The sequence below is a fragment of the Candoia aspera genome, chromosome 12 (genome assembly GCF_035149785.1).
Source record: "Candoia aspera isolate rCanAsp1 chromosome 12, rCanAsp1.hap2, whole genome shotgun sequence".
In the NCBI taxonomy this organism is placed as follows: domain Eukaryota; kingdom Metazoa; phylum Chordata; class Lepidosauria; order Squamata; family Boidae; genus Candoia; species Candoia aspera.
The window spans coordinates 21,181,439-21,195,034 of NC_086164.1; the positions used below are offsets into that span (position 1 = coordinate 21,181,439).

Sequence of the window (13,596 nt, forward strand, 5' to 3'; positions counted from 1 at the left end):
TCGATGGAGCCTCTGGAGCTTGATGGCAAGCAGTACTCAACGTAACTTTTTCCTCACAGTCTGAGCCCCACAATTGAGGCACAGAGCTCGTCTTTAGACAGTTGTGATTACCTTGGAATGGGTCAGGTCATTTTTCTCTGCGGCCAAGGGCTGCATTGGAATGTGGCCTAACGTGGTGATGTCCACGGAGGAAGAGACACTGCCTGATGCCCGTTCTGGCCCCTCTCAAAGCTAAAGAGCCTCTACTTGCATCTGCTTATACTCAGCATCCCTCCCACCCCACTTCACCATTCCCAGTGTCAAATTCAGACTGAATTTTCTTTTCTTCTTTGAAACTCTGGGAAGCCACTAGGTTTGTGATGGGACTGCATAAACATCTTCTTCCTTTTTTTTCACCACCCTTTCCACATGCCACTTTCTGCAATATTAAAGTAGAGTAATCCCAGGGATCTTACATTGAGGCTGAATGTTCCTACACCCTTTTGTAAGAGCAGCAAGCCTTTGCAGAACCCTGGCAGCAGTGACCATCATCTAATGTGATCTATGGATCTGGAGCAGAAAAGTGCACTCACCATCCGACTGGCATGTAGCTTCATTAAGGAGGCGCTGACAGGTGTGGCAAACACAGCCACTCCAGATCTGAAGCACCTTTTCTGCTTCAGATCCAATTAGCCACAAATCCCTAATCTGAATCATTTTTGGCTTTTCAAGCAACAGTTCAGTGTTTTAAGAGCTCAGCCACTTCCCCTACTCCTTCCTTTTGCTCACACTTGTTTTTTTAAACAAGCCGCAGTTTGATGTACCACTGATATACCATTTCTTTTTCACCTCAGTACTCTCTTCCTTTCTACTTCATGGAGGCACCATAGTGTCCTGTGTTTGTGGGGCATGTGGAGCATCTGGACATGCTCCACATGCCCCCTTCTAAATATAACTGTGGCTAGGGATCCAACAGCATGCCCTGTTCCAGTCCCATAGAAAATCAACAGATGGTGTTTCTTCAGGAAAGGTCCCTGGCAGGGGCATTTGGAACATGGTGGTGGCTGCTTGGCTCTGGTCCAAAGAACCAACACGAACTGAGCAGTACCGGGAGGGAGTACAACTTTTTCCAAGCTGCTTATGGCTAATGAGTAGTGTGCCGGAAGCCACAGTTTAGAAAAAAAGAACAATAACTAAACTTTCATTTAGATTTAAATTTAAATTTAATTTAGTTAATAGAATTATTAACATCCAGTTCTGTGTTTAATAACTTCCCCACTTTTGTCACATTCAAAATGCTAATGCAGCAACAACTTTGTCTACATGATTAAAGTGGCACAGACGTGTATATACACACACACACACACACACACAGACACGCACGCGTGCGCGCGCGCGCGCACACACACACACACACTGTTGGAGCTCTCAGGGGGCTGAGCCCAAGGATTTTGAGGCTGCTTGAAGTTCTGGAACTTGAGGTTGTTCACCTCTGCTGCATTAACTGAAGTCCACAAATCTGGACTTTCCCAGCTGGGAAACTTCCTATAAAAGATGAAATGATATTATATACTGTAATTATTCATCCCTTTGTGGTATAATCCCTCGTGTTAGAAAAAACTACAATGTCACCTCGATCTTTTCCAAAACTGACTCCAAGAGGGTTCTATGACTTATGGGGATTTGTGTGTTCCCCTTTCCTGAGCCCCTTGTTGGTCTGAGCAGATATTGCCCTGTTCCACCAAGGTCCTTGGCCAACTCTCTACTTGTGTGGTCACCCTCTTTCTACATACTTACAGGCTGCACAGAGTCCAGGAGCTTTGTGAGCTGATAGAAGCGTCGTGAGCAAGATGTGGGGTTCTTCCTTTTGCAAGCAATGATACGGTCAAGCTCCTTGATATAGTTCATCCGAAGTTCATCAAAGAACTTCTGATTCTTCAGGCCATCCACTGGAACTGATACAAAATAAAAAGAGGAAATAGAAGGTATAGAAGCAGACAAAGGAAAGAAGAGTCTGAGGAACATTGGGCTGTGTCCCCCGCCTCCCCCACCTTTTCAGTTGGTGATGGAAGAGTCTCCTCACTTACAAAAGAACAACCAGCAGCAGTGGCAGCCGGCACATGACAAAGCTTATTTTGAGGCTGTAGTTCCTTAAAGAAAGCTCAGTCATGCCCATTAGCAGAGTGGTCCTCCTCTACTGTGAATCATTTAGAGAGAAAGACAAGCAGATGAAAATTGTACAGCTTACTAATACTGAAGAGGAGCAGAGCCTTCATACAGAGAAATTCTTGAGGAGTAATCTGAAGCCATCCAAATTCTTGAGAGAGATGCCTCATCCTGACACATTGGCTATACATTCTGGATTTGTGCATCCGGTACCTAGGAGAAGGAAGGAAGAAGAAAGACATGAATAGTAGAGAATCAGCTTACAATGATACAACTTTGCCTTTCTTGCAAGAAAGGTTCCACATACTTCATTACTATATGCTACCGGAGAAATTTCTAAATGTTACTGTTTCAGTCTTGATGGAAACACAATCCCCATAATTCGGGACAAAAGAGACCATGAGACTGTTCAATGCAAGTCATCAATGCATCACATGATGATGCAAGAGGTTGACCCCCCCCAAAGATAATTGCTAAGTTCTGACCCCAGTTCAGCCCCCCTCAGTGACTCTGGAAAGTCCCCCAAACCCCTTCCTGGGATTACTATCTGATTCTATGACAAGTTTCACTTCATATGAGAAAGCTATAGTAAGGGAACATTGATGCTGCTCTGCTAATGCCCCACACTGGAAAATTAATACCAAAATAGCAGTTCCCCCTGTTGTTTTGCCAGCACCAAGGAGCTTCTCTTGTTCAAACTACAGCTTATCCCTGCTGGCCTTACTATTCACTGAGCCGTGTTGCATCTTTTCTATCAACTTTGTTCACAGGCTGAGGAAGGAGATAAATGAAAAGAGAGTGTCCAGGTTATAGATATGCGTATGTCTCTGGAGGAATGGAAAGTCAGATGAGGAGATGTGGAATCTGTCAACCTCAGATACCCCAGGAAGCCTGAAGAACGCTCAGTCTTCCATCTTTCTATCTGCGTGCACGCTCGGAGGTCTAAGGTTCCAAACAAGTTTCATCTATGCTTCCTCTCAGATCTGAAACAGGTCGGAACTCATCTCAAGAGACACCAAGTCACTTGATGGGCAACCGTCACAGAGCAGGCTTGGGGAAGTTGTCGTCATACGCTGCTGCCGCCAGATATGAGCCGAGAAGAAAAGTCCCTGATATGAAGGCTGCATGTCTTCTTCAAGCACGTAAGGGCAGGAAGTTCTGGGAGGAGCCATTGACCAAGGAAGGAGCAAACGGTTCCAAGATTGCCTGATGTCAGGAGAAGAGAGGCAAGCAGGGCACTCTTTCCCAAGATAGGGCTACTGCCACTTTTTAAAAAGGTTCAAGACAGACCCATAATTTTGGCAAGAAAACTATGTCCATATTTATGAACAACAGAGAAAATGAAAAACATCCCTCGAGAAAGATAGAACACAGAATTCTGCAATCTGCACTTAATATTGGCAAATGGGAAAAAATAGTGAGAATCCAACTGATTTTGCAGAATTAATGTTATTTCTGCCAACAGAAAGCTGTTGGAAAGCCATGGAAAGCTATTAACCTCCACCTTTTGTCATAAGCAACATGGGTTGAAGCCCTCACTTCCTTCCTCTGCCTGACCAGAGAAGGGGTGATGCACGAGAGGGGAATTCTGCGCTCACTGACAGCTTTTCACTTCAATCGTAAGGGCCACGTGAATCCATTCTCTGGCTGCAATCAGAGGGAGGCCCCTGTGGGAGAAGTCGGCACGGAAGATGAACGCATGTGGTGGCATTATGTGGGGGCTAGGGGTGTGGGCTGCTGTGCTGAGAAGGAACATTGTAACATATTGGCTGAGGCTGGGCGGGAAGAGTTATCATCAGAGATGGGAGGGGGCAGGCAGGCAGGCATGTAGGTGGGCTTGCTTACTTAAGAGCATTAGGAAGTGACAGCACCTTTCCCCCCCTTTTCAAAAACTTTGAAAAATTCACTATTTGAGTAACAGATCAGTACGTTGGCTACCCTTCTGAATATGGACCAAAGAGGAAGAGATAAGAAACAGCTGCTCTTGAAAAGCTGCTAGGTCCTGGGCCCAGAAGCTGATTGGTCAATCTGATCCCAGTTTTACTTGTTTTTGTGTGTTTCACTTTGCATACATTACGTTAGGATACAGTTATATTTTGTAATGTTTGTATTTATTGTTAGGGGCTTTGAACATTATTTGGTAGATAGATTAAGTGCCCGTTCAACAGAAAAACATAAAAATGTGCAACACAATTCCCTTCCGCAGGTGAAAGCCAAAAATCCCTTTGGCGAGTCCACAGCATCTCTCTACCAGTGATAATCAGTTTTGTGTACTGGAATTTGGGGAAGTGGGTTTTTATGTGCATAAAAATAATCCTGAAAAATCAGCAGGCATAGCTAAGACCCATGGAGAGTGTTGTGTTCCAGAGCACCTTCTGGCAAAGTTCCTGCAGCTGTCAACACTCGGTGGAATCAGGATTAATTGTCTGTCAAATGAACTTATAGCATTACAAGATCACCACTCATCCAGGTCTAGTGTGTGCACTCTTCTCTATGCGAAGCACATCTCCATCCTCTTTCATGGGAGGCTTTGCAGATCTCTTATTCTAACTATGGATTCCTGAAAGGGTAAGACCCATGCCATTACTGCACTTGCAGCTGCTGGAAGATTTCACACAAGAGAGTATTCTAAACATGTAGATGTCAAGAAGCCAGGAAGGATCCAGGGAAGCTACAGGGCTGGAGTTGACAGAATTATCACCATGTTATGAAGCATTCTTCAAAAGAAACCCTGTGTGTAACAAAGTGCTATTTTGAATTTAGGCCCTTAACATCTAACTAAAGTGAGAGGAATAGACATGTTGTACCAGCAAGTATGTCTTCTTCTCTTCTTTTGCTATCACAGTGTGCAGTCAGTCAGTGTCTAACATCCTTTTTATTAGACGATGGACTAACAGGAGTCAGAAGAAGTGCTTTGGAACTTTGAGGATCACAGCTTCTCTGTTGCTCATTAAAGCAGCCATGTTTTTTCCAAGCTTCTGTATAACCCTAAAAATATATGGCTACTTTAGGAGTCACATTAAGGGCATGGCTGTCTTAATGAGTCCTCTCATTAAAGTTACCACATCTTTTTTCAGACTTGCATAGTTGCTTGAAAGAAAATGTGGCTGCCTTAATGACTAACAAAACGTGGAAACAGTTCTCCCAAAGTATTTATTACCTACCTACATTCTTGTGCTAATTTCCATAATGCTTCATTTGCTGCCCTGGAGGATCAGAGTTCTATGAAGGAATGCAATGAAGGCACAGCCACCACCTCACATGCAGCTGTTGTGACCCAATTGTAGCCACTGGTTTCTGCACTTTTGGCAGAAAACAGTGGCTACAGTTGAGTCAAGACAACTGAAGCATCAGCACTTAGACTTTATGCTAGAGATCAAGAAAATGTGGGATACTTCAAAGGATGCACATACATGTGGGGAGGACCAGCATATCCTTGGCCACATGAGAAAAAATAGCATACCTCTGGAAAATAGCTTATACTTAAATATCTTTACTGAAGAAGAGACTACTATTCCTCAAGGCAGTTTAGTCTACTGTCCAACACCTCTTACTAGGAGGTATCTCACATTTAGGGTTAGAATTCTGCTACAAGTCATCTACTTTCCAGAAATTTCCATTTCTACATTTGCATCTCAAAGCAACAGAGTATGAGAAACAAAGCAAATGTTACCTAGAATTCATAGTGTGTGGCACTACTTTTTTTCTTTTTGACTCCTGTGTAAACGTAACCTCACCCAATCTCATTCACGGAATGGGGACCTTAAGCATTTGTCTGAAAGAGGTCGAGCAGACACAATTCGAGATCAAAAAGTTTGAGTCTGGCCTCATGTAACAAGCCTTCATTTCACCAAAAGCAGCTTCTTGGTCTTGTGACTCACTTGCCTCACTGTGCCTGATGGAAGGAGAGACAGTGTTTCCTCTGGCTTTCATTTAAAGCAAATGACAGGGCAACACCCTACCCACTTTCTTCAGCTTTGTGCACTGATCAAGTCTAACATGAAAGAGAGAGAACATACTCATTGAAGACCAAATCTGGAGCAAAGTAAAGCATCCGGGAATTCACATTGGTGAAGGACCTCCATCCCATGGCAAAAATCATCAGACCCATCCAGGAGTACTGAATGATGGCCATCTGGTCATCTACATGCAGGTTACGGAACCCTAGGAGGAAAAGCAGAAAGGTTGAGGCAGCCAGAGGCAAAGCTCTTCCTTTCTTCAGGTCAGCGAGTGGTTGGGTTTTTAGCCTGGGCTCCAGGCTGCTGGTACCTTGAGACCAACCCTTCAGCTTACAGAAGCCCTTCTGCAAAACCATTAGTGCCTGCGGCACTTTAAATCTGGTAGCTGAGAGAGGGAAAGAAAAGTCATATACACATACAAAACACAGCATTTTCTTACTGAAGGTCTGTCATTATTAGTGCACAAGTTATTTTTCTCTTTATACTGCAAGAGTCAGCAAAAAACAAAAGAAAACAAAACTAGGGATGAATCAAGTTTTAAAAAGAGAAGAAATAAAAATTCATACCATCTGCTGTTTTGATTCCTGGTTTCATGCAGCCTGGACTGTATGTATGCCTCCATGTCAGGAGAGAAGGCATTAAGTCAAAGACCCTGGATTTGATCAAGCAGAATTATGGGAAGAAGTTCGTGTAATGCAAGGTCACCTAATTGGAAGCCACACAGTCCTGGGTTGCACTCCAGTTTCCCAAACAGATTATATTTTAAAGCTACATTTGTAATCTCACTGGTATTTCCCTCTACATTCTGAAAGCATCTCTTATGTCTTTACAATTATTAAAAACATACTGCATGGCCTACAGTGTTTAATCCATAATTATATTCGCTGCATTTAAGCATCTACTTCTCATCACTTTGTCTGATTTTCAGACTGAGAGGAAACCAAGCAGTTTTGTTGCCAATTGTCAAGACATGCCCTTGTCTCCTTTTCATCTTCTTGGCATTTGGTGAATGTGCTGAAATAAGTGATCACAGAGAAACAGAACATTTGAGTATTACTAGAACTCTCAACGAAACTACAATTGGAAATTATTTATGTCTTATTCTTACTTTATACATCTTTCCAAAGTGATTTATAATATAAAACATTTAATATCACATGAGAAAAAGAATTTAAAATAAACCAATTAAAATAAAATCCAACTCTATGCATCATAGGATCATAAAATCATAGAAAGGGAAGGTAGTTTACAGAGATAATCTAATCCAACCTCCGACTCGCTAAAGCATCATGTTTCATTGTTTTCATTTTCCAAGGAAACAAGTCCAAATGCCCAAGTAAAATGTAAGAGATGGGTGGTGGGGGTGTTGAACTTTCTAAATCTCATGTTTAAATATCACATGGTCATAACTGTAGATGTTCAGTTTTTGTGAGCCTGTATAAATTTTGTTAGAAATTGCAGTTTACTGAAAGCTCCAAATACATTTCTCCAGATCTAGTAGTGTGTTAAAAAGGCTGAAAAACTTTTTCTTGCAATCCCAGAACGTAACAGGTCTAATGTATTAAAAATATAGAAACCTTTAGAATATCAGCTGCAGCTCCATGGTAGGTGTTTATGTTGGAAAAGGTGCAAAATGCTATTTGGAACAAGGAAATGTCGATAGAAAAGCTCTCTGGATTCCTCCAACGAGGCTGATGTGCTACAGAATTTCTCTGTCAGTTTAATCTTTCTTCCTTAAATAAGAACCTGCTTCTATCAGTGAAGAGCTACATCAAATGAGTATTTGCCAGTTCAGACTTAAATGTACTGAATTCACAAACAGAACTTGCAATTTTAGGGGCTTCTGAATTATAATTTTTGAATCAGGTGGCTCAAGCTGGCTCCAAACTGCCAGATGAATACATTATATCAAACATTATATGAAATACAGGTGCCAAGATTCAGAGGTTTAGGAAGATTGGTGAAATTTTGGCATTAAAATCTATGTATTCAAATGCATGTGGGTTTTTTTTTATCAAAAGAAATTCATGAGAGAAGTGTATAAAGGTATTAAATAAATAGATGGCAAGAAGACAGCAAATATTCATTTGGTTGATTCATTTTGAACATGCAAATATTCAGCAGACTGGGTGTGTAGGAAATCCATAGGGTCCCTGTCAAGCCAAATGACTTTTCAGATACACTGAGTTATTCTCCCTCTCCTTTTTTGTTCAGGGAAGGAAACTCCTCCTGCGAGCCACAGTGCCCCCCCCCCCATTTGGGAGCCACAGATAATGCTTGCCTGCTTCCTTTTGGGCATAACAAGAATATCCAAGATGACAGAAACCTTTCCAGAGTTAGAAAAATAAATTGGAAATAAATCCTACTGAATTCAGTGAGATAAATAAACTTGCAAAGACTGCATGGCTAAATGTTTTTTCTATCCATCACTTGACTTAAAAAACAAAACAAAAAACAGAAATTGAACTACTTCCTTTATTCTTGTTCACCCTCAGCACTGCCAAGACAAATACTGTATGCATGTGAATTTTCATTCGGTACCAGTGTTGTAAAGATGGAACTACATCAACTAAGGTGGTAGGTATCTGTATGAAACAATCATATTGCAGCTGACAAAATATGGATGACCAGTAAATGGCAGCAAAGAGCCTTTTGTAGCCCAGATATGGTAGCATTAGGCTGCTATGTGTCTTCCAGAGTTACTTTGTGAGAGATGACAGGAGCAATCACAAGACAAAGCATCTGGAAAAAATTCTTTTTTTGACAAAATAATTGTTATTAAAAAGATGGGTACACAGCTACTCACATGGGCAACCCAAAATTTACATAGATATTCTTTGGATTATTCTAGAGTTCAAATATAGATTTCCTTGGTGGCAGCATCCCCATCCCCCCAATACCCTACTGTCTGGTGCTCTATGCAGGCACAAGTTTCCCCATAGGTGTATCTGCATGGCAATCTTTCTCTTTGAAGACCCATTAAGAAGAGCAATCAACTAGCATCACCATTGGGAACAGCTGTGCTTTCATGACAAGATTTTGCAACCAGCTCATAATATATATATATGGACTAAATGGGTGCTTTTGGCTTCATGGAGGCCACAGAGCCAATAGTACTTTCTGGGTGTGTCATTTTTTGAAATAGGGAAGGTACCAACTTGTTCCTACAAACCAACAGCCATAAATCTCCTTGCAGAAGAACTGTGACTCTGTTCCACTCTCTTCCCATTAAGATATGCTTGCTGAGGTTCAACTGACTTCTATTTTCTTTTCATTTAAACACCTTGTTTCTTGCCCTGACTTTTGGAACAATTCTGAACAATTCTACTTCCTCATGCAAGTGATGCTCCCAATGGGTTGGCCAAAAGTGTTGTTCACTTTCTTCTCACTTCTCTAAGTGACACTTCTTGAATCTGAACTTAACCATCTTTACCAGCCTCAACTGGCTATGTCTCTGTTCCCTGTATAACATTCACAGAGTTTTAGAAATTTGCCCTCCAAGTTGTTCACACCATGTAGCTTTCTACCCTGCACCTCCTTTTACTTGCAATTCCTATGTCTGATCCACTAACTCTTGAACTCACTCCCAGCATCAAGTTGACCCCCCAATAAACCACTCTACCAAATATAATTAGGAGGGACAAAACCAGCCCAAGATAGGCTGTCGTTGAAAAAGTTCATGGGCATACATTATGTGAAAGTGTTCAAAGACATCTGATGAACCAGTTTTACTGATCAAAAAGCAAAAGGTTGCTTTCTGGAAAAATGTGCAGCTTTTAGTGTCTGCTACCAATGTGATTGTGATGACATCATAAATGGGAAGGAAAAAGAGGCAGGTCCCTGCTGAGTTTGTCTACAGCCAGGAAATAGGTGTGAAGAGAGCAGTTCAACATCCCAGAGTCACAGAGATCCATGGTTATACAATCATTACATTCAGAGTTCAATCTCTTCGTTACCCTTTTCTTTCCAATGAGATTTTTATTTATGGCTACTCTTATACAGGAGTAGATCTGGACCCTTCTGAAGCATATACCAGGAACAAGCAGGTCCAGAATTCTATGGGTCTGTCCTAGAATTCCATGGGTCCCTGGCTACCTCCAAAGCACATGAGGTTTAGCTTCACTGCCAGCAAACTCTCCTGCCAGGGCAACCATACCAAGGTTGTAGAACTTTCATCTGCCAGCATGGATGATCACCATGGACAAGTCCCTCCGTCTTTCCCCATGCAGAAGCCATCCATCACTTCCTACAACCTCCCAGCTAGCCTTTCAGGACTGCTTCTAAGGAAGTGGATAATGAAGATAAAGATGCATGCCTTTGTAATGCTCAAGGCAACTTACCAAGTCATATGTTAAATCAGAACTAAACAGTTATTTAAAAATAATGACAGCAGTTGAAAAGGGGCTGTAACACTCCTGGTGCTACCTATGGGGCAGATTTCAATTTGCATCCATTATTTCAGTTTAAAGGGCATTTAAGGCAACTGACAGAAAAACAACATCATATTTATAGTCAAAGACCAAAAAATGCAAGTTGAGCACAGTAATGAAATAACACAGAATTAAAAGAAGAGAGAAATAGCAGTTAAAAGGAGACTCCTAATGAAAATGGGGACACCCCCACCACCCCCTAAGGCTATATTCAACCCTAAAGCTTCTTGAGGGCAATCCCAACGGAATAGTTTGGCTACTAACATGCAAATATCAGTGATCTGACCTGCCAACAGACAACACGGGGCATCTTCCACTGGCCAGCCCAAGAACTTAACGAGAAGGGAGGTTAGCAGCTCAGGGTGCAAGAGGGCACAAAAAAGGCAGTACAACAACACACAAGCAACTGTTTCAACAGCTTCATCTGCACACAGACACAAACACTCTGAAAATGGGCTATTGCTATAACTTCCATCCAACACCCTCGAGGGTAAGTCTAGCTTGGGAAGGAACAGACAGGATACTAAAAAGATGTAACTGCAGAGAAGGTTCTACAAAACAGGCCTCAACAGGAAAACAAAACAAAACACCAATTCAATAAGCACTGGGCACTTATTGAAGGGGAAAATGTGATTTAGAGCCTGTGCCTGCTGGCCTCTCCTTAAATCCAATGTGCCTTTCCCTGGGACTGTGTGGCAGGAGCTGCACAAGCCATGAGAACACGCAGCTTCTTACACTTCTGGGGGAGGCATGGCGAACTGAAGCCGTCTCTGTGAAAGCAGAGCCAATGACTGTGGCAAAGACCAAGGAACTGGCAAGTAGACCAGTTCCTTGGAACCTCTCTGGATAAGGAGAGGACGCGAGATCGCCCACATGTGTTCCTGGTGGCTGCTCCTTGTGAGGAGACTGCAGGACAGCGGTTTTTCATGGGTTTGAGCACTGGGAGACGAAGGGATAAGCCATCTTGCTTCCAACCATGGTGGAGCCTTTCAAAGGATGCTAAGTTCGCAAACCTCACTTTCTAATTGCTTTCAGAAATTGCCTGTTAACCATCTTAAAGCTACTAGTGGCTTTTGGAATGACAAGTCTGAAAAGTCACTGGGTGAGTTTTATCTTCAACTCTGAACAAAAGAAAAATTAATTATAACGAGTTATAATTAACTTAAATTCTTAAGAAAGAATTTGAAATAAACAGCAAAAAGCTAAATAAGATTTTGATAAATGGATTAAGGGTCCAGATAAATTTGGAATATTGACTTTTACTATAAGATTTTGGAATTAACTATAAAAAATAGCTTCTTGTGGGAAACAGACTTATTTTGGCTATCCTGGCTATTGCAAATCATAACAAAAATAAGTTACTTTATGACTTTAGAAAATGGACATTAAGGGGACTAAAGATTCTCAGCAGAAGGAAAAAAATACAAGCCTGTTCTTGATCTCAGTTAACACTAGAACTTACAACATGACATAAAACATTGTAACTTTGGAAACATTAAAGGAGATCTTTGAAGAATGGAGCCAGAAACTACAATATCAACACTGTCAGTAATGATGTCTGCTTCTATGCACAGACTATGCCCAAAGATGTTAATGAAGAAATGAGAGATGCGGAACAATTTTTATTTGACAAGACAGAAGTTTTAAAAATTAAAAGGGAAATACAAATGATAAACCAAGAGAATGACCTTAAAAATGTTTTCTACAAAAGAGACTTGTTAAAGCCTTGAAGAAATCTGTGTGATGGGATAAAGAAGAATTGAAGAGAAATCAAATCCTATGGCAATATTTGATTGAATTAAAGATTAAGACTCTTAGAAGTAAAAGGAAGGAATATAAAGTTGGTTTATTTGATCAAGGTTAAAAGAAGACTTTTTTTTTTTGCAGTGTTCTGGCAACCCATTATGTACTTTTTGCTGACACCAGGATTGAAAAGTTGATGTTTTATGGATTTGCTTATAGATAAGGGATGGGATATGGGATGAAGAGATGTCTGTTTAACCTTATATAGGGTGAAGAGTTACTAAATTTGTTTATACTTCTTGTGATGAAGGTTGGAAGTCACTTCTTTATATATTTCTTTTCTTTTTCTTTATTATATTCTTTCTTTTCTTTTTCTTCTTTTTCTTCTTTCTACACTTTTTCTTCTTTTTTTCTCTTCTCTTCTCTATCTCTAAGTTTAGTTTATATCGGTTTTTACTATTGTAATAAAAATTCTTAATAAAAATTATATTAAAAAAAGATTTACTGTAGCTTCTTTAAGCAACCTCTAACAGGTGTGACATGTGAACCAAAATATACTTCAACCCCCCTTTTCCCTTTGAAGCACAGCCATACTACTCAATCATGTTTCCTATCTTGCTGCCCTTGCTAGTCAAGCCAAAAGTGGTTATCTTTCCTTGTGCCACATCAAAAACTTAATTATTCTTCTTGCAGAGCAAGGACAAGTGGTTTCTTCTCTCTCAATGAAAATCTCTGCTAAAAATTATCTGAGGACCTTTCTTTCCCATGAACCACTTATTCTGGAGTTGATTCAATGCCCGACTCAAACTGGCTTGCAGGACTTGACTGCTGTGGCTCCACTGGATGTTAGTGCTGTTTTGCTCCTAAGCTAGGAGCCACATTTTAAGACCAAGATGGAGGGTGACACTCTGAAATGGGGGGAAAGTATAAGGATCTTGCACATCCTTCCCTCTCCTTCCATAATGCAAGAGTTGTATTTGCTGTGTTGGTGACTCACTCTCTCCCTCTTTTTCCCAGCCCCCGTGGGAAATGAACTATCACCATGGGATTGAAGAACCTGGGCCATTTTTTTTGATTACCTGCTCCCCAGAAGATTCAGGGCCTGGGTTCTCAACTTCTAGTTAGCGACTATAATACTACCTCTCTTGTGCTCACAATCGTATGGGAGTTGGGCAGCCCTTGAATGGATGGATGGATGGATGGATGGATGGATGGATGGATGAATGAATAAATAAATAACTACATTTTTAAATGTTCTCTTTGGCTCTCTGCAAAAGGTATCTTCTCAGTTCCCTTGACAAGGGCAGTGTTTAAGAAGT

At 41.2% G+C, this 13,596-nt stretch overlaps 1 protein-coding gene across 1 annotated transcript in view; it reads right to left on the bottom strand.

Annotated features, from left to right (window-relative positions):
• Positions 1-13,596, bottom strand: part of AR (androgen receptor) — a 150,704-nt gene that overhangs the window by 5,576 nt on the left and 131,532 nt on the right. Inside the window, exons 5-7 of the mRNA XM_063313731.1 lie at positions 6,165-6,309; positions 2,228-2,358; positions 1,777-1,934 (exon numbers count right to left, since the gene is read on the bottom strand). Of these exons, the coding sequence (XP_063169801.1) occupies positions 1,777-1,934; positions 2,228-2,358; positions 6,165-6,309 (434 nt within the window). The remainder of the gene's footprint in view (positions 1-1,776; positions 1,935-2,227; positions 2,359-6,164; positions 6,310-13,596) is intronic.